Source organism: Bombina bombina, chromosome 6 (assembly GCF_027579735.1).
Source record: "Bombina bombina isolate aBomBom1 chromosome 6, aBomBom1.pri, whole genome shotgun sequence".
Lineage (NCBI taxonomy): Eukaryota > Metazoa > Chordata > Amphibia > Anura > Bombinatoridae > Bombina > Bombina bombina.
The window spans coordinates 178,736,788-178,760,009 of NC_069504.1; the positions used below are offsets into that span (position 1 = coordinate 178,736,788).

The window sequence follows — 23,222 nt, forward strand, 5'->3', positions numbered from 1 at the left end:
CGGAATAAGCGTATATAATTGATTCATAATCTAGTTTCTAAATAAATATAATTCAATGTGTATATAAAGCTAACTAATCTAAGAATTTAGGAATAAATATTAATTTCAATTGTTTTGTATATACATTTTAATTGGAGGTTATTTTAAAGATAATAATAAATAAATAATAATTTTATAACCTGGTATATACCGACAAAGCACTTCTTTACAGAAAGAGTTATTGATTTATGGAATAAACTTCCTCAAGAGGTAGTTATGACAAATGCTGTGGGGGACTTTAAAAATAACTGGGACACGCATAAGGCTATCCTACAAACTAGATAAGTTTATATTTGTAGGTAATATCGGGCAGACTTTCTGGGCCTATGGCTCTTATATGCCATCAATATCTATGTTTCTATGTTTAGTTTAAAGAAGATAATTTCTGAATATGTTGGGAGTTAAAGAATGCTTCTGTGAAGCATTGGATAAACTGATGTTTTCTTATTTTCTCTGCCTTTCTCTCTGGAATACCCAATGTCATGTAAATTGGATTATATGTGTGTATTTATATACATTCTATATGTAATATTAAGATTTAAAACAAATAGATAGACCCAGTTTACTTGTACACTATAAGTTTTGGATTCACCATATGTAAACTAATGTACAATTAAACATTTCTTTTTTGGGGTGTACCACACTGCATGTAGGAGGGGGCAGGCCTCATGCAGAAGCGTTCTGCCTTCCCAGGAAACTTACTCCACACTATTGTGCACTTCATGATGGGAAATCACAATAGCACAATACTGAGAGTGAAATAGTAAACTACAAATTTCAGATTATTGTGAAACTCCCAGAATGCTGTGCTTCTTCCTCTAAATGGAGCTAGGTATTCAGGAGGATTAAAAGAAAAAAAACATTCAACTGTCTCCCCTCCCCCTGCACTTTGCACTCCAGGTGGATGCCCCTGCATATGTCTTTTTAATGGATTAAATATTTTTTAATTTTAACCAACATGCTTTTGAGTACTTTATGATTAGTGGCACTATTCTGCTGTTGCGGCCTCCACCCTGTTGCAGTATGGGATATGTAGTCTATTTCTCTTCTAATCTTAGCATGAGGAGTCTGCATTGGTTTTCTACAACTACTATAGTTATTAAACAGGATTCTGCAAATCTGTTTGATTCCAGTAAAAAAAATAAGTAATTTTGTACTGTATTAAATAGCAAAGAAAAAATCCATAGTTTGTACACAAAGTATTCACTTTATTAAATCTGTAATTACAATAAATACACTGAATATATTATAGGTGTACATTTTATAAAGGCAGTGATACGACTGAACATGACACACACATTATCTTATTCTACTAAATTGCACCTGAAGTATATTTTACAAAAACTGGCAGTATTCCTCAAAATAAAATCATATGTCAAGATGTTTTGTTAGATCATCATATGATTTATTTTGGAAATCTTAAGGCACATAAACAGAACTTAGCTTTCTGAGATGAAAAGAATACATTTTAATTATAATTCGTTTAGAAAAAAAATAATCAAGTTTCAATATAAACTATTTTTATACAAATATATTTTGTTGTTGTGTAGTGCATTATTAAATCAAATTTAAATAAACATTAAAATAAATATATCCTAAACATAATATCTATTAATCGATAACATCATACTATATAAAAATATGTGTTTTGTTTATCAGGGATATGTATATATGAATATACATATACATTAATGTCTTGATGTACCACTATACATTGTTTAACATACTAGTGAAGTAAGTTTTAGTTTTTTATCTTTTATTTTAATTTGTAATCAAATTTATTATAAAAATATTAATAAATTATAGCTAATATCTTTAGAATTGTCAATATATCAAAGGATGGCAAGTGCTCTATTACATTGCTCAGCTGCAAGCACACCTAAAAAACTCCAATGAGTCTCTATGGTTTTTTTATGTAAATTCAGGACCAGGAAGTGACATTAGACACCCAAAGTCACAATGAAGTGTTCCTTTATTCTCCATTTAGTTCTACTACAACAAGACAGTGTCTTTTACACAAGCTAGAAAGATCAGCAATTGTTTCAAAATGAAACTTTGCCGAATTAAACAATTTAAAAAAGTTCCTAAACTGCTTCCAATAGTAACCATACTCATGACTCAGAAACGCGTAGCTGACATCTGATGCATTTCATGCAAGACCTTCTTTAAAGATAATGGTTTATGCATTCATGGATTAAAGCATTCAGTTACATCTTATTATTGTATTTGTTAACAATCCATACTGCAAAATAATTCAGTTACATTTTAATAATGCAAAATTTAAAGAAAACTCAATTCAAAATGATAACTCCATTTCACCAGACATGGACAACCAGCACTGGAAAGCCCTCATTTTAAACAATAATTAATAATCTATCGACTGGTAAATGGAAAATGTGTGTTGTCAAATAACCAGTATGTAGATGGTGCTAAATAAGATACCATTGTAGATATTTGCAAAGAGGTTAAAACATTTTTTCACAAATATAGTTAAGAATTGTATGGAAATACTAAGTAAAAATATTTGTCAACAATTAATAAATTGTTTGATGAAAAAAATGTTAAAGTAATATTGACTATTGACCCCAAATATTCTCAGATTGGTATGTTATGATCAATTTTTTACATGGTTCATTTTTAGTATTTGCAGCATATTAAAAATTGTCAAAACAAATATTTGTCTGATCCGATCCAGAATAAAAAAAAAATCTCTTGAAAATTGTTCTACGAGTTGGCTGTCCAAAAAAACAGTGCATAATTTGTTACATAATTTGGGCCACAGAGACACCACTCCTAACATTATTAATATTTTCTAAATTATTATCCCAAATACAGAATTTCTTACAATGCATCACAAAACTTTTCTATGATAAACCTCTTTGGAGTCTAATCATTAAAGTAAGAATACAAAAATAACTTAACCATACAAATGCGTACCAAAACTGCTATCATTATACATGAGCCAGTATAAATATTTGGACAATGTCACATTTAAAGTCAGTTTCAAATCAGGTGATTTCAGCGTAACTTTATTTTAGTTTTTCAATGTCCTTAGTTATATGGTCCATTGGCACAAGAAGCATCTAACAAAATGGATGCATATGGAAAGATTGCAGGAAGCCTTTTGTGAGTTATCACAGTCTTGTTTCCTGTACCTCTTCTTCAGTTTCTTCTTGTAAGGCAGTGATTTTGGGTCTGGATTTTCTTTTACTTGAATTTCTACGATGTAATGGGAATAGCTTCAAGCGATCAGACTGGCTCATGGCTTGTTTGAAGAAACTCTTTTCATTCATGAGTTTCTGAATCGAGTCGTATTGTCGCACTGTATTTTCTTCAATTACCTATACAAGCAGGAAAAGTATTAATTAGGTATAGATATATACAACAAATTAATTATTACATTATATATAGCAATGGGAGAATTAAAGGACATTAAACTCAAAAAACCTTTAGCAAAGTTTTGCCTGCTTATGCTGTAATTTACCTCTGTGAATTGTGTTTTTTTCACTGCCCTTAGAAAGGCTGGGGTACATCCTGCTGACTTTAGAACTTTGCAAGTATCTATATAACGATTATTGGATAACTGCAGGAGTTATTTATATCTGTCCTATGGGGGCAAACCTACCCCTCAGCTGCAAAAGTGCATATTGTTTGCTGTGGACTAACCAATGAGGAAGAATGATTCAAAGATACAGAGCCTAGGAGGCTGCTGGCTCAGTTTTTGCTAATTGCATCAGCAAGGCCTGTGCTATCAACAAGGTCAGACAAGAGGACGTACATCAGCCATCATTAAGGGGTTAAAGGGACATGAAACCCAAAAATGTTCTTAAACCCCTTGCACCAAATGAACACAGGTACTACTTTACACAATACTTTGCCCAGCGTACTGTTTTTATGTAGTATGTCCAACACTGTAGCCCATGCTGTGTTCCTGGCTGTCAGCCTAGACAGTCGAGACAGCAGCCTGGGGGAGAAGGCATTTGCCTTCATATGGTATGCTCACTGATACAGACAGTGACACAGACAGTGTCACTGTCTGTATCTGCAGCAGCCCATCGCTGGAGTTGAGTGAGAAGGGAGGAAGGGGAGGGTTCCCTACACTACAGAAAGGAAATAATTAGGAGAGAGAGATGGATGGGTCTACTACACTACAGCAAAGGGGATAATGTGAGGGGAGAGGGGGCCCTACAGTATGATCACTTAGGGGTTGGAGGTGGGTAGGGTGATGGGGGTCCCTACACTACAGAAAACTTTTTTAATTAATAAAAAAAATGTATATAAACTAGGTACTGGCAGACAAAGATGGAGGGGGGAGGGGTAGAGACCTGTTTTGGAGGGATCAGGGAGGTGGGAGAGTAAGGGGGATCCTATACTTCAGAAAATAATAATAATAATAATAATAATTAAAAAAGCCCTAAAACTTCATACTAGCAGACTGTCTGCCAGTACCTAAGATGGTGTTAGGGGGGAGAGATCTGTTTGGGAGGGATCAGGGAGGTTGGAAGTGATAGGTGGGAGGGAAATCTCTAAATTACAGTTTTATAACCCTTACCAGCTAACTAATTTACCCTTTCACTATCGGGAATTTAAGAAGTGTGGTGCACAGCTGCAATTAGCGGCCTTCTAGTTGCCAAAAAACAATAGCAAAGCCATGCATGTTTGTTATTTAGTATATGGAAAAGTCAACAATCTTTTTAATAAGATCGTATTTGGCAGTGAAATGGTAGTATGAAATATACCAAAATAATAATATAACTAGATAAATATATTGGGTTGTCTACTAAAAAAAATGTATATAGTTTTGATAGGTAAATCTAAAAAAACAGGGTTATATTTATGTTTAAATGGACTGACAGCAGAAATGTTAAAAATTCTCTGGTACTTTTGGCAAGTTTTTCTCTGAAATTTCCTGTAGAAAAGGGGCTAATGATTCAGATAGAGCATGCAATTTTAAACAACTTTCTAATTTACTTTGATTATCACATTTTCTGTGTTCTTTTGTTATCTTTTTTTGAAAAACAGGGACGTAAGCACTGGAACGTGCACATATCTGGTGCACTTTATGGCACAGTTTAAAAAAAAGTGATATCCATTTGCAAGAGTGTTAGATTGGAGCAATTTTTCCTGCGTTGATGTGCTCCAGACATCTACCTAGGTATCTCTTCAACAAAGAATAACATGAGAAAAACTCACATTTGATATTAGAAGTAAATTGGAAACTTTTTTATAACTGTATGCACTGTCTGAATCACACAAAAATGTCTTGGGTTTCACATCCCTTTAAAGGGATACTGAACTCAAATGATTTCTTTCATAATTCAGATAGAACATGACATTTTAAGCAACTTTCTAATTTACTCCTATTATCCTTTTTTCTTTGTTCTCTTGGTATCTTTATTTGAAAAAGCAGGAATGTAAGCTTACTAGCTGGTCCATCTTTGTTTCAGCATCGGGGTAGCCATCAATCAGCAAGCGCTATCCAGGGTTCTGAACCAAAAATGGGCCGGCTCATAAGCTTACATTCCTGCTTTTTCAAATAAAAATACTAAGAGAATGAAGATAATAAGAGCAAATTAGAAAGTAGTTAAAAGTTGAATAATCTATCTAAAACATGATAGAAAAATGGCAAGTGCATGTATATACATTTCCTTAAAGGGACATACAATTTTAAAGGGACACTGAACCCAAATTTTTTTCTTTCGTGAATCAGATAGAGCATGCAATTTTAAGCAACTTTCTAATTTATTCCTACTATCAATTTTTCTTCATTCTTTTGCTATCTTTATTTGAAAAAGAAGGCATCTAAGCTTTTTTCGTGGTTCAGAACTCTGGATAGCACTTTTTTATTGGTGGATGAATTTATAAACCAATCAGCAAGGACAACCCAGGTTGTTCACCAAAAATGGGCCGGCATTTAAACTTACATTCTTGCATTTCAAATAAAGATACCAAGAGAATAAAGAAAAAATGATAATAGGAGTAAATTAGAAAGTTGCTTAAAATGTCATGCTCTATCTGAATCATGAAAGAAAAAATTTGGGTTTGTCCCTTTAAGCAACTTTCTAATTTACTTCTATTATCTTTATTATCTTGATATTATTTGCTGAAAAGCATATCTAGATAGGCCCAGTAGCTGCTGATTGGTGGCTGCACATAGATACCTCATGTGATTGTCTCACCCGTATGCATTGATATTTCTTCTACAAAAGATATATAAAGAATGAAGCAAATAAGATAACAGAAGTAAGATGGAATGTTGCTAAAAATTGTTTTCTCAATCTGAATAATGAAAGAAAAATATTGGGTTTTATGTCCCTTTAAATACTCATCTGCCCCATCTATCAATTAAAGGCCAGACTTCAGAGTGCCTTGGCAGGAAAGACCCTACACACATCACTGCTATCTGGATAGCACCAGAGGAGAAATGTACATACTCAAGACTTGAGGGGTATGTCCCTGGACTTCAAAACAATGAAAATTGTGCATATCTTTCATTATCAATGTAATAAGCTAATAAAAGAAGCAGCTTTTTCATTGACATATGTATCTTTGATTTTAAAAATGAAATAGTAAACCATATAAAAAAAATTGTGCTTTATATTCTAAGCAAAATATATTCACATTATATTTTACGTGGTAGAAAATTATAGACTTCTTTGTAAATAAAAAATAAAATAAAAAATAAAATATTTGTGTTAAAAACAACATTGATGAAAACAAAATGTCCCCTTCGATTTCAAGCCACCCAGCTAAAGTATTTAGGTATATACCTGACCGCAGATACACAAACCTCCTTTGCAGCTAACTATAAACAACTGCTAACAGACATCACGAGAGATCTCTCTTGTTGGAAAAACAAACCACTTTCGTGGATTGGTAAGGTCCACGTGGTGAAGATGAACATCTTACCCAGGATTCTGTACATATTCCAGACCCTCCCAATCACATTACCCAGAACGTACATACGTGAATTGCAAAGAAATATAGAACAGTTCATCTGGGGCCCTATCAAGCTCAGAATACCTAGGAACATACTATACATGGCCAGGGACAGGGGAGGATTGGGAGTACCAAACTTGGAAAGATACCGGCTCCCTACATTGGTACAAAGACTTATTGACTGGAGTTACAACACCGACCGTAAACAATGGATACAGCTAGACAGGGAAATTCTTGATATCCCCAACGCAGGGTGGTTGGGCTGGCTCAAAACAGTTGACAGACCTAAAACTATAAGCAAATACTCACTACTCCTGGAATTCTTCACCCAATGGGATAAACTGACAGCAACAAGCACACACATCAGATCCAGGCCATCTCCTTTATCCCCTATATTTAATAACCCTGAACTCCCTTTCCTCCCATCTATCAAATACACCCAGCAATATGCTCCTACAACTCACATGCACTCATGGAAATATGTTATCAAAGATGGAAGGCTATACACAAGACAGGAACTAGAGGAGAGGGAACCTAGGTTCCCCTCCTCCTGGTATCCCTACACTCAGTTAACTCACTACTTCAATTCCCATAAGCAGAGAAATCTCTTTGTTAGGCCCCTTACAGAATTCGAAGTCCCTGTGCACCCTGCCCCTCGCTCCTCGTCACACAATCTCCACGATATACAGAATTCTTTCAAACACAAGTCAAGATGACTTACCAGCTTATAGCCGCAAATGGAGCAAGGACCTTGGTCTGGAAATAGAGGCCGAGGAGTGGAGGAAAGCATTCAGACACCAAAAAAAATCCTCAGTGTCGGCAAGGATTCTGGAGCTGGGTTTTAAACTTTTATCCAGATGGTACCTCACCCCACAGAGGATAAAATATTTTTACAAACATGCTAGTGATAAATGCTGGCGCAACTGTGGAGAGACTGCTGACCTCCTATATATATGGTGGACGTGCCCTAACCTGGGTTCCTTCTGGACCCAGGTCTTCACACACATGAACAATACCCTTTCCACACAAATCCTACAGGACCCACATACTCTTCTCTTTCTCGACCTGCCAAATCTTGAGGACGATGCTAAAATATCCTTAATGTATATAATGCTAAGCAGCGCAAAAATCTTGATTCCACAAAGATGGAAATCACAAAACATTCCCACCCTGGGAATTTGGATAGATCAAGTGAACACACTGCTAGCCCTAGAGAGATATCATTACTTTAGAACAGGGAAAATCGCCACACATGAACTGATGTTAATGAGATGGAACTCCACCTGTACTAATCTGGTGACTCAATAAATCGGTTAATACAACACCCCCAAATCCAATCCAACTCTGTACCCCTTTCACTTTATACCAGTGACACGCCCTTAGTCACCGATCCCCCCTCCGCCTTCCCCAAAGCCTGCGCCCGAGGACGACGACGGTAACGACTAGACTAACAGCATGGATAGACCCGAACCATTACTGAACAATAATAATCAATAAGGTCGACAGGAACCACCTAGACTGGGGGAACAGAGGAGTAACTGTCCCCCGAGAGTATGTTACTTGATTGTTATTGCACTGTTATCCCACTTCTGTTTATGAAACTGCTCGAACTACCTAACAATTAGGACACCTGTTGTGTGCATCTCCCCTCCTGAACAGTTATTATATATAGACTTATGTGACCAAGGTCAGCTAACTTAATTTTCCGTGGGAATTGCCCTCATCAAGACATTGTTCAACATTTCCTCTTTACTGCACACGGAGAGCAGAGATTGATCTGGACTTTAGACCATTAGGAGTGCAGTCATTATGGTTCGGTTTTATAATGTTGATACACGGAAATGTCTTTTCTATTTTCTTTGTTGTGTTGTACTTATTATCTAAATAAAATAAAATTTAAAACTTAAAAAAAAAAATGAAAAAAACCCCAACATTGATAAACTCAATTACATGTGCTAATCTGATGCTGCCTGTGAATAATCAGATTGTGTATTATCTTTATGTATATACTAATAATACATAAATAGATTAAACAAACCAGTTATATTATTTATGTATGAATCTCTACAAATGTAGCAATGACTTTTGTTCACGGTGTCTACAGGATAACTTTGTTAATATTTTGAAAGTAACTTCTGTAATTATTAAATAAATCATTATGGCCACAATGAGTTCATCCAATATACAAAAGTGTGGTTCTATTCTGGAGCAATGCCTAGTGCCAGTAATTTAGGTAAAACTACTATTCTATAACAGTTGACGAAGTAAACAAAAATAAAATAAAAATAAGTCATTCTGAGAACTTTCACAACTAATATGAGATAGGGTATTGGTTTATTACAAATATTTAATGTAATCATGTTTTTTTCTGTGTGTGCTTGTGCATGAATATGCTGCTGTGTATGTAAGTGTGTGCCTATCTTTATGTGCATGTATGGGAGTGAGTGTATGTGCAGGTTTGTGAGTAAGCCTGCACATACAGTCACATACATGCACATAAAGATAGGCACAACCATACATGAGCATATGTGTGAGTAAGTGTATGCCTATGTGTGTTTGTGTGTGCATTTGTGTGTGTTTGTGTGTGCATATGTATGTGTGTGCTTGCTTAAGTAAGTATATGTGTATGTGTTTGTGAGTATAGGTGTGTATATGTGCTTGTGTGTGTATGTGAATGTGTGTACATATATATGTATTGCATAAGTATATGCACATGCGTATGTGTGTGCCTGCTTATGTAAGAGTATGTGCATGTGTTTATGTGTGAGCAAGCGTAGTTGTGTGCCTGCATGTGCAAGTATATGTGTGTATGTTTGTGTACAAATATGTATGTATGTACATAAGTATGTGAGCATGTGTATGTCTACAGGTATGTGTCTGTGTGTGTGCATGCATGTTTATGTGAGTGTGTATGTGAGTGAGTGCATGTGTGTGCATACTTGTATGAGCTTGAGTATGCACATGTGTATGTGAGTGTATGGGTGTTTGTGTATGCATGTGCAGGTGTCTAAGTATGTGAGCATGTGTATGTGTGTGACTATGTGCGTATGGTTATATTGCTTATACATCATAATGTCCCTGACATTGAGTTATAATATTTGTATTATTTTCTGAAACATAATGCATTGGTTATAATGAGTTTTATACAATAAAGATATTTTAATCATTTTCATACTATGAAATATTACTTTTTCTTTTTTATATCTTGGGGCTTTTTAAATAAAGCATAATGATCATGATTTACTGACAGTATAAAGTTATTTTATAGTGATAATATTTTTGTTTAGGGGCCTGAAACATAAATCATTTTTAATCCTGTTTTCTTATAACTGATACATTGTGCTCTACTGCTTAGACAGATTACTTGTATGCTGTTTCTTTTTAGAATATTTATTTAGTATGTTTATACCAATAGCCAATGTGTATTATGAGTAGACTGTAATGCTGTGGAGCACTGCTAAATACTCAGGATATGATAATATACTGTCAAAAGCCTTACCTATTATTCCATAAATCCAAATAACTTTATATTGTGTAAGAGGTCCCCTCCATGTATAGATGTAATAGATCTTTCTATTTAGTTGTAGTATATTAAAAAAAAAAATACCTATTAATCAGTATGTATACCAAGCTTTACATATGGCCTATATTTAATTAGATTGTATCTTGCATTTGCACTTGTAAGTTGTGCAGTACAGTGATAATATATATATATATATATATATATATATATATATATATATATATATATATATATATATATATCTGAAAGGTATAGGACAAGACAGGCGCCAGGGGCACACTTCGTGTAATACGTTCAAGTTAATGACAAGTTATAGACAGTGGGAAAATCCACGCTCACCTGGTTCAACCTCAAGATATGAGGTATTTTCTGGCACTAGTGTTAGTATGCTCTCACTCCTCGCGGTCCTTCTGCAAATCCACTGTTCCTTGGGAATTCCTTGGTCTTTGGAGTGTCCCCAATGTATCCTCAGTTATAGGGACAATATGGGATGTGTGGGTGGGAGAGACTGTGTACTATTTTATCTGTATCAAAATATACACTACTAACACCATATAGGTAAAACCAGGTATTTTAATCACACAAATGTATATACATAAATATAAAGCAATAATTATTAACAGTAACAGGCATAAAAGACCATTTCAGTCCATAAGTAACAAAAGGAAATTTCTTTCAGCAATAGGCTATAGAGCCGTAGTCAGACCGAGCAATTTGTTCCAGCAATCTGGACTGCAGGCCGGGCTGGCTAATGTGCTCTAATGTATAAGTATCCGGTTATGGAGCAATAAAGGACAAAAGTGGATCCGCTATATTCTTTTTGAGATATACAGCAATCCAGTCCTTATGCAGCTCCGTGTGAGTCAGTGTGCACTGCGTGCTGTATTGTTGCGTATGGCGCACGCAGTGCACACTGACTCACACGGAGCTGCATAAGGACTGGATTGCTGTATATCTCAAAAAGAATATAGCGGATCCACTTTTGTCCTTTATTGCTCCATAACCGGATACTTATACATTAGAGCACATTAGCCAGCCCGGCCTGCAGTCCAGATTGCTGGAACAAATTGCTCGGTCTGACTACGGCTCTATAGCCTATTGCTGAAAGAAATTTCCTTTTGTTACTTATGGACTGAAATGGTCTTTTATGCCTGTTACTGTTAATAATTATTGCTTTATATTTATGTATATACATTTGTGTGATTAAAATACCTGGTTTTACCTATATGGTGTTAGTAGTGTATATTTTGATACAGATAAAATAGTACACAGTCTCTCCCACCCACACATCCCATATTGTCCCTATAACTGAGGATACATTGGGGACACTCCAAAGACCAAGGAATTCCCAAGGAACAGTGGATTTGCAGAAGGACCGCGAGGAGTGAGAGCATACTAACACTAGTGCCAGAAAATACCTCATATCTTGAGGTTGAACCAGGTGAGCGTGGATTTTCCCACTGTCTATAACTTGTCATTAACTTGAACGTATTACACGAAGTGTGCCCCTGGCGCCTGTCTTGTCCTATACCTTTCAGATTTTTTCAAGAGGAACCTCGCCCTGCGGGGGATCATTCTTCTTTCTAAAGACGAGCTGCCTAACTACTCACAGCACACCGGAATTAGCCCTGTGGATTTTAATGAACATTACATCTCCATAGACTTACCACATCTGAACTATGAGACTCTTTGCTGCATAAATTGCAAGTGTCTGATATAAATACATATATATATATATATTCTAGGTAGTGGATGGGAATATATATTTAGACAAACAGTACACTCATACACTTCTAGCGCTGATTATTTTCTCCTTTTAATATATATATATATATATATATATATATATACACGTTGATTGGAGTAGCCGTGTTAGTCCAGAGATTTAGATATCAAAATAATAAGAGTATTGCATTGAGCAATGATACTTTTTTTATTGGACTAACGATACATTTATAAGATGACAAGCTTTCGGAAGACTGTCTTTCTTTTTCAAGTCTGAAGCAATACATATATATGTAGGCTCAATCATGATTTGCGCTTTGGTAGACACTGCTTATAAGAAGCTGATGCTAAAAATATGCGTGAACCTAAAAGTGGCACAAAACAAATAAAAAATACTTATTTACAGGGGGGCGGAGCCAAGCCGTGCAGGGACATGGCCGCACACTAGAAAGGCTCCGTGTCAGCCTTCACTCTTAGCCACTTTAGCCAAGTCAGGGATCAGTCACGGATGGTGCAGATGGTTGTCGGGGGCTGACTTATTAGGGGGCCACCTGGAATACCAACTTTCCTGAGCAACGTGCGCATTTGGGGACCGCCGGATCACCGCGGTAATTACAAGGCAGCGGCCCCATTGCCCTACAGCCGTGTCCACAGTTCTGATGGTCAGGGTGCCCTAGCTGGACTCTAGCTTCAAAGCGGACTGAGGTGGTCAAGATACTGCCCCAAACCCACACTCCTTTAGTGGACAGGAGCCAGAAACAACCACTGGAACACCTCAGACTCTGCAAGAGGCGGCGCCATTACAGGCCTGCTTAAGCCGCGACAACGAACTTGCCCTGCGGCCCTCCCTGGGGACTGCTCTACACCCGACCAGAGGAAGACAAGGTAATAACCCTAATTTAAGCCCTAGGCGGCTGAAACTAACAGAGACGGCCTTTTCTATTCTAACCTGCTCAGAAGCCACTTGCGATATTTGCTCCCCACGTGGCCAATCCTTACTCTTTGATTTAGCAGGCATACATCTAAAAACCAAAAAGGCCTCTCTCCCTTGCAAGTAACCACTAGGTCCTCATCTCCTGGGACCAGCCGGCCGGCCCAGCCCAGACACCTTGCACTTAATATAGAGACAGTGGGGAATACAATTTTACCGCAGGTCTCATAAGCCCCACAACCAGCAACCCTCCAGTTATTGCATCCTGCGTAAAGCAAACCTCCCTTCATCTCTCCCTGCAAATTGGGCCACCACATCCTTTGCCCACTAACAGGACACTTTGCAAATTCATGCCACCACATCACTTCTGGAAGAGGCATCGTTACACGGCCTAAGCCCCTCCAGCAAGGGCTGCAGAACCACTATGACCCCTAAAAAAAGACAGAGAACGGACAAACCCTCCAAAACTTCAACCCAGACTCCTTCAGTCTCGTCTTTCTTTCAGACTACTGAGTCTACACTGATGGCCACAGGGGGAGTACCCGATCCACTGGGTCCACCATGCCCACTAGAGCCTGCAAACAGCCACCAAGATCCTCTACAGGCTATACAAGTGAGACTAGCAACCTTACCTTCCAAATCATACTTAGAATCACTCAAATCATTTATTAAAGAAGAGATGAGAGACCTGAAGAGAGACCTGAATGAAATGGGTGCACGTTTGGAATGTTTAGAAGAGGGCCAGGAGACCCTGAATAATTTGGTTAGCTCCAACACACAACAAATCTCTATCCAGGACTCTATGGTACAGTCCCTTCAAGATAAAGTGGAGGACTTGGATAACCGCGGTCGCAGGAATAATTTAAGATTCCGCGGTATCCCGGAAGATGTACCCCCTGAACAACTTAAAAACTATATTATCGGCCTAGCTCACCACCTTTCTCCTAACTCCCCACCGTTGCTAATTGAAGACCTAGATAGGGCACATAGAGCACTACGCCCTTTACCTAAACCACCTCTCCCTCCAAGAGATGTTATTGTTCGATTCCTAAGCTTCACCGCCAAAGACACCATCTGGCAGGCAGCTAGGACAAGACAGTCTTTATCCTATAAAGGCCATACCCAACAGATATACCAAGACCTCAGCCCCTACACGATCCAAAGGCGTAAGGAGGTCAAGTTCATCACAAGCGCCTTAAAGGAACATCGCATCAAATATCACTGGGGATTTCCCTTTAGTTTAATAATCAACCATAATGGATCACAAATAATTTATAAAGACTAAAACGACCTAGATCACTTATCCAGATCTCTCAACATTCCACTTAACTCTCCAGCGGAAGCGAATGTCATCTCGCCCTCAGCACCAACAGCACCAGGACCATCACGCCCATTGGAACAGAGCCCCCAATGGCAAAGAGCCCAACCAAAGAGACAAAAAGTGGACAACATACCACCAAGAGATGGAGCGCCGCCGCTTTGAAATGATACCTTTACCAGGTCTTACTACCGTTTTTTCTTTTACCCGGTTCACCCTGAGAACTGGAACAAGCCCAGGACGGCCATACTTGATGTGACGCATGTTTGCGCTTCCGCAAACCAATGCTTTTTCTCTTTTTACCTCAACCACCACAGCAGCAACGGACATCTGAGGGTTGGACACATGTTGGTAAAGTATAATAATCTAATGTGATTTCTCCTAATTTGCCATGTTTGCAGACTGTCTAACCCACATCACTAATGAGGTCACAAGTTGTCCAAAGCTTTCTCTATACGCTCCTAGTTTAGCATGATTTGTGTTCATTACCACAACAAAGATGGACTGTTGTGGCTAGACCCCACTCTATGGCTCACTGAACTTTATATCACTTGCTGTTACCTGCTGTACTGGAGTTTCATAAACTGTTTATATTGTTTAAATTTCCATGCACGTACTTATATAACCTATTACTGCAATCTATTATGGTAGCAGCAGATGTCCGAGGGCTGGACTCACAATAGTTATCTGCAGCCTCCCAACTTGACTTTTCTTAAATTGCCACGAATACAGAAAGGTTCACTGAACTTAATAACACTTGCTGTTATCTTTTGCATTGCAATTTCAATTACTGTTTATATTGTTTAAATTTCCATGCATGTACTTATACTAATTGTCGTTGCAATTTATTTATCTAGCAACCCTCCCAGTTTCAGACTTTCTAACTCACACCACTCATAAGGTCATGTTATACCTATAGCTTTCTTATTATACTTCTTGTTCAACCTGACATGTGTTTACTTTCACAGCTAAGATGGACTACTGTGGTTAGGCCTCATCACTTGTTGTTATTTGTTGCACCGCAATTTCACTTACTGTTTATATTGTTTAAATTTCCATGCATGTATTTATACAGATTGTTGATGCATTGTTGATGATTCCTACTGTGCGTCGCGTCTTGTCAGGCAATCCCCCCTTTTCTGTAGTTCTGGGTGGACCCCGGGTGGACCCTTGCGGTAGTTTATGCTACTAAATGTTCTATATTACTTTTCATGCAGATTTTCAAATGGTATCCATTACTCTTCTGGTGGATACCTTGTGTCACTAGCTGACAAATATGGTTTGGGGATTCCTTGTCAGACAGCTAAGCAACACCCTAGGCCATCTCCTCATACTGACAGGAGTGGATGCACAACTATATAAGCCCTTCCAGATTCTAATTGTTAAGAACAGGACATCCCCCAGAAATGGGCCATCTTCAAACTATACCTGCCCAATAACTCCACATCTGAGAAACTTAAACTATGATGTAGCCTCCTTAGAACAATCATTTGCTTAACATACTATACGTATTTACCATCTGAAGTAATATAATTTCGACACTATGATACACCCCAAAAAATTAGGTTAAGAAAAACCAAAACGGTCTTAGAGGAGATCACCCCGCCGGGTTTTTCTTAACCTAATTTTTTGGGCTGCAGCTGGGATCTTGTGCTATGTAGGAGCCTATGTGTTTATCACATATGATGATTATGAACACTTCTTTCAGGATGTATATACCTTGATCCCTGGGGTTATAATTATAGCAGCAGGGGCTCTCTTGTTTATCATTGGTTTAATTGGCTGCTGTGCCACCATAAGGGAAAGCCGCTGTGGACTGGCAACATTTGTTATTATCCTGCTCCTCGTGTTGGTGACTGAAGTGGTTGTGGTCATTCATGGATACATTTATAGAGCAAAGGTTTTATGAGGATAGAGTCTTATAATATAGACTGAACACCCTAGAAAACACTCCAACAACAAGGCATTCACCAGAAAGGAAAGGAGGATTTTAAATCATCATTATTATCAACACATTTACTTTATACCATCAAATAACTATTGATAAAGGATTTGGAGCTACACCCATACCATACAACCTTTTTTTCCATCAACTAATTTTTCACTATCATCACTTTTGGATCACTACACGTTTTTTGAGTTCAATTTTTGAATTTTCTACACTTTTATCATATTTTATTCAATTTATTTTTGATCTACATATTTCCGATTTTAAAACACTAATATATATTTGTGTTCTTAACACAGAATTTTTGAATTTTTGTTTTTAACACAGAATTTTTTCTGGAACACTTTAAAGGAATCACTTTTATTATTTTTTATACCATCAATATTATTTTTTAAACCATTATTGTTTTTTCACATTTTTTCACGGAGGAGGATATTTCCACTAAGGAATTAGAGACACTCAATAAACTGGTGCAATACACCCAAACTACATTTTAAGAAATTGAATAACAACAATTTCTTGTCAACCCAATATTTAAAGTAATTTTTAAAACAAGTTTGTGATTTTTAGAATAAGTTTGTGTTTTAAAACAATTGTTATTTATCGATTAATATTGTACAATATCTTATAATATGTACATGGATCCATGTTCTTAACTGAATGTTTTTAATTATATGCTTAATTTTACTTTAATGTATTAAATTTATAAAACTCTTATATTGCTTACACATTCATCTTTATACAACCTTGTGTTGTCTTTTACCAAGAATATCTACACTTGATAGAAAAGCATATTTAATCTCTTAACCCACCTCCCAATAGCCTCTAGTTAGGCTCAATAGCCCACATAAAAGGTCAATGGCATTACGAGATTATAGGAGACATGGGGGTGACATCCTTTTTATCCAGGAGACCCACTTTAGAAGGGGATTTGAACCCAAAGATAGTTTTCAGAAATTTGGAAATAGTTTCTTCTCCTCCCACACCTCTAAGCATAATGGAGTAGGGATTCTAATACATAGAAATCTACCCCTCACAGTGACATCTACCCATAAAGACAAGGAGGGAAGGTACATAATATTAGTGGGATTTCTCTATCATAAACCCATTACACTGGTGAACCTGTACGCTCCCAACACGAACCCTGCCCCCTTCTTCCATCAACTATGCAGTAAGGTCCTTAAGGTAGCTAGGGGCGGTATTATTCTAGGAGGCGACTTCAATCTAGCATTTGACCCAGTATTAGACTGTTCGACAGGCACATCTTCTACACCCATCAAGACACTAAGACACATTAAACAATCCCTCTCATACCTAGCACTGCATGACTCGTGGTGCCTCCAACATCCCAATGACAAAGACTTTACCTTTTACTCTAACCTCCATCAACAATATACGAGAATAGACTATATTTTTGCAGACGTCACTAGTCTATCTTCCATTGCATCATAAGTCCTATAACGTGGTCTGACCACGCTATAATTAGCTGTCAGTTCTACTGGCGCCCTACTGATCCCTCTGCCTCTACTTGTCGATTCGATGACTCTCTCCTCAGAGATCCCCAGACGCTTTTACAGGTACAAAAGACAATGCTTGATTATTTTCAAAGAAACGACATCCCTGAGACTGACATACATAATATATGGAACGCTCATAAATGCGTTCTTCGCGGAGAACTCATTGCGATTAAGGCAGCTAAACGTAAACAACAACTTATCTATTTGAACTCACTCCTAGACGACATAGCTAAACTTCAGGACATACATAAAACACATCCCACAGATAAATCCCTCTCCGACAGTATTACACACAAAAGAAACCAGCTTTGCTTACTTCTTGGCACCGAAGCTAAGAATAAAGCCCTATATCTAAAGAAAATTTATTATGAGGGAGCGAATAAGCAAGGTAGGATGCTGGTCCATCAACTCAAGAAAAGAACGACCAAACAATGCATAATGGGTATACGGGACTCTAAGGGGGTACTGAAATCTACTACCACAGAAATCACACAAGCTTTTAGGGACTTCTATGATAATCTCTATAACCTCAGATGAGGTGCAGCAGACCCCCACCCAGATGACATAGCGGCCTACCTCAACGGCATACACCTCCCCAAACTGACCACTGAGCAGAGAGAAGAGTTAGACGCCCCATACTCAGAGGAGGAACTCCTCGATGCCATATCCTCCTTCCCTTCTGGGAAAGCTCCAGGATGGGTTTGGTAACTCTTATTACACACAATTTAAAGAAATACTATCCCCCTACCTACTTAGATATTACAAGAGCATAGATGATGTTGGTTCTTTCTCGCCCACTTCACTTCAAGCACACATTGCTATAATCCCTAAGCCCAACAAATCCCCTGACTTAATAACCAACTACTGCCCAATCTCACTCATTAATACTGACTTAAAGATCTACGAAAAAATAATAGCGACCCGCCTCAACCGCCTTCTCCCCACCCTCATACATAATGATCAAGTGGGTTTTGTTCCTGGGCGTGAGGCAAGGGACAACACCGTCCGAAACATACATTTAATCTGGCATGTCGTTTATAAAAAAATCCCTACTACAATAATTTCAACAGACGCCGAAAAGGCCTTCGACCGGGTAAATTGGTCCTACTTAAGAGCTTCCCTGGAGGCCTTCGGCATAGGCACGACCCCCCTAAATCGGATATTTGCTCTCTATTCCTCACCCAGTGCCCGCATCATAGTTAACGGCTCCCTTTCCTCACCAATAGATATTAAAAATGGCACACGCAAAGGTTGCCCCCTCTCACCCCTACTGTTCGCCCTCTTTATCGAAACTTTTGCCTCAAAGGTTAGAAACACATCTGAAATTCGAGGTATCACAGTGGGGGAGGACATATACAAATTATCACTTTTTGCCGATGACATCCTTTTTACCCTTACCGAGTCAGAATCATCTATCCCCCTGCTATTGACAGAACTCACTGCATTCCATAAACTTACAGACTTTCTGGTAAACCAATCTAAGTCTGAGATCCTGGCTATTGGACTCTCGGAGTGCTCCGTAAGAGCTATCAGACACAGCTGCCCCCTAAAGTGGTGCACAGGCGCCCTTAAATACTTAGGCATTTACCTCACTAAAACTTTTGACGGCTTATTTAGGGAAAACTACTTGCCCATTAAAACAGCTATCATGCGCGACTTATCATCCTGGGGCTCAAAGAAACTTTCATGGTGGGGTAGGATCAACACTATAAAAATGAACATCTTCCCAAGGCTCCTGTATATTATGGGTGCGGTGCCGGTGCCTCTGCACCCCAAATATCTTTCTCAGGTACAGAGTTTATTTAGCACTTTTGTCTGGAAAAAAAGACCGCCAAGAATCAACAAAACTACCATGACTTTGTTACGAGAACATGGAGGCCTAGGCCTACCGGACTTGGACAAATACAGGGTATCCATATTTACACAGAGAATCCTCGACTGGGAGGTTGCTGGGGGGCAGAAAAGATGGGTCCGCCTTGAAGAACACATAAACCCCGATTTCCCGCTTGCTTCCCTATGTTGGAGCCCTGATTTCCATGCGAGAATTAAGGCGCTCCCAAACCCGACCACTAGAGAGACCGCTGTCGTCTGGGATCGGGCCACCCATCAGTACCCTTGCCTCTCTTCCAATCCGAGCCCATTGACTTCTCTACTTCATAACTCTGACTTCTCATTAAAAACAGTGATGGGTCCTAGCCCCCAAGCCCCTCCTAATGGTAATATACTAGTATTCAATGCGACGACCAATGACGCCCTATGCACCCAAGAGCAGTTAATTGACAAGGGATACGACTGGGCACGCAACTGGTTTTCCTACAGAAGACTCCATAACTATATCAACACCCACACTCATAAAAACAACATGACCCGACCCCCCACTAACATTGAGAAACTTTTCCTCTCAAACTCACCAATACGACACTCTCTCTCGGCCATTTACAAAATTATCCTCCAGCCTTTACCAGGCAACCTGCCTTATTCCATAGAGATGTGGGAGAGGGAACTGGGTGTGATCATTCTCCCACAAACAGCAGTTAACATTTTTATGAACACTAAAAATCCTCTATTTCAGCATCTATTTTAGAAACTAATTATAAAATCCTACACTGTTGGTATCTAACCCCTCGCAAAATACACCGGCTATACCATAGCACAAACAATAGATGCTGGAGATGTGGTCATGTGGGTAGCGGTATGGGCCACATGTGGTGGTGGTGTTCTCGCCTGAACCACTTTTGGTACGAAGTAATAGACGAGGTAGGGAAAATATTTCATATGCAAATTCCATCCGACCCCCTAATATGGCTGCTGAACAAGTCTTTTAGACTTCCGCTAAAGTCCCTCCTCCCCCTATTTCGGATATTACAAATAGTGTTAAAACACTGATAGCCAGACACTGGAAGGCGAGGGATGTCCCCTCCCTGGGAATGTGGAAGGATAGGGTCTCAGAGCTATTGGAGTTGGAAGAATACTCTGCCTATAAGAAAGGGAACACAGAAAACTTTATTGCCATACAAGCAATCTGGAATGAATATAACAGAGCTCCAGCTAGTTCTCCTGAGGCGAACATGTGATTATGGGAAACTAATTAATTTCTTATAGTCTACTATAGCTCAAGATAGCAATTTTTTTCCTTTTTTTTTTTTTTTTTTTTTTTTTAGGTGTCACTATAAACCGACCCCCGAGACTGGACGTACCCCCTCCTGTTATTGCATTATCTATTGTAATTGTTTTTTGATTATACCTAGTTTTCACCTGTTCAAATGAAAAGTTCCGATCAGCCAATAGAATGCATGCTCAATCTGATTGGCTGATTCCATCAGCCAATCAGATTTTTCCTACCTTAATTCCGATTGGCTGATAGAATCCTATCAGCCAATCGGAATTGAGGGGACGCCATCTTGGATGACGTCCCTTAAAGGAGCCTTCATTCGTCGTAGTCCGTCGGTGAAGAAGGAGGTTCCGCGTCGGCGGGAGGAAGATTCAAGACCCGGCTTGGAAGATGACATCGCCCGGATAGAAGACCTCTTCAGCGCCTCTTGGAAGATGACATCGGCCGGATCAAAGACTTCTTCAGCGCCGCCTGGATGATGACTTCATCGGATGGAAGATTTCTTCAGCGCCGCTTGGAGGATTAACTTCTTCCGCTCCGGATGTCCACTTCGGTTCCATCGCTGCTCGGCTGAGTGAAGACAAGGTAGGATGATCTTCAGGGGATTAGTGTTAGGTTTTTGTAAGGGGGGTTTGGGTTAGATTAGGGGTATGTGGGTGGTGGGTTTTAATGTTGGGGGGGGTTGTATTTTTCTTTTACAGGCAAAAGAGCTGAACTTTTTGGGGCATGCCCCCACAAATGGCCCTTTTAAGGGCTGGTAAGGTAAAAGATCTTTGAACTTTATTTAATTTAGAATAGGGTAGGGCATTTTTTTATTTTGGGGGGTTTGTTATTTTATTAGGGGGCTTAGATTAGGTGTAAGTAGCTTAAAATTGTTGTAATATTTTTAAAATGTTTGTAACTTATTTTTTTTATTTTTTGTATCTTAGCTTTTTTTATTTTTTGTACTTTAGTTAGTTTATGTAATTGTATTTAATTGTACTTATTTGTAGGTAGTTTATTTAATTAATTTAATGATAGTGTAGTATTAGGTTTAATTGTAACTTAGGTTAGGATTTATTTTACAGGTAATTTTGTATTTCTTTTAGCTAGGTAGTTATTAAATAGTTAATAACTATTTAATAACTATTCTAACTAGCTAAAATAAATAAAAAGTTACCTGTAAAATAAATATAAATCCTAAGATAGCTAGAATATAATTATTATTTATATTGTAGCTATATTAGGGTTTATTTTACAGGTAAGTATTTAGTTTTAAATAGGAATAATTTATTAAAGTATAGTGTAGTGTTAGGTGTAATTATAACTTAGGTTAGGATTTATATTACAGGTAAATTTCAGTTTATTTTAGCTAGGTAAGCTATTAAATAGTTAATAACTATTTAATAGCTATTGTACCTAGCTAAAATAAATTGAAATGTACCTGTAAAATAAAAATAAATCCTAAGATAGCTAGAATATAATTATTATTTATATTGTAGCTATATTAGGGTTTATTTTAAAGGTAAGTATTTAGTTTTAAATAGGATTAATTTAGTTAATAATAAAAATATTATTTAGATTTATTTAATTAATATTTAAGTTAGGGGGGCGTTAGGGTTAGTTTTAGACTTAGGTTTAGGGGTTAATAATTTTATTTCAGTGGCGGCGGCGTAGTGGGGGGCAGGATAGGGGTTAATAAATTTATTATAGGTGACGACGGTGTAGGGGGGGCAGATTAGGGGTTAATACATTTAATATAGGTGGCGACGGTGTAGGGGGGGCAGATTAGGGGTTAATAAATTTATTATAGGTGGCGACAGTGTAGGGGGGGCAAGATAGGGGTTAATACATTTAATATAGGTTGCGGCGGGTTCAGGGAGCGGCGGTTTAGGGGTTAATACATTTATTATAGTTGCGGTGGGCTCCGGGAGCGGCGGTTTAGGGGTTAATATGTATAGATTAGCTTGCGGTGGGCTCCGGGAGCGACGGTTTAGGGGGTAATAATTTTATTTAGTTGCGGCGGTGTAGAGGGGGACAGATTAGTGGTGTTTAGACTCGGGGTACATGTTAGGGTGTTAGGTGCAGACAGCTCCCATAGAAATCAATGGGATGTCTGTCAGCAGCGAACTTGTACTTTCGCTATGGTCAGACTCCCATTGATTCCTATGGGATCCGCCGCCTCCAGGGG

The 23,222-nt window shown here is 38.2% G+C and overlaps 1 protein-coding gene across 1 annotated transcript in view; it reads right to left on the reverse strand.

The window, feature by feature from the left end:
* Positions 1-1,226: 1,226 nt before the first annotated feature.
* CFTR (CF transmembrane conductance regulator) overlaps positions 1,227-23,222 on the reverse strand; it is a 345,866-nt gene continuing 323,870 nt past the window's right edge. Inside the window, exon 27 of the mRNA XM_053716685.1 lies at positions 1,227-3,380. Coding sequence (XP_053572660.1) covers positions 3,174-3,380 — 207 coding nt within the window. The 3' untranslated portion in view covers positions 1,227-3,173. The remainder of the gene's footprint in view (positions 3,381-23,222) is intronic.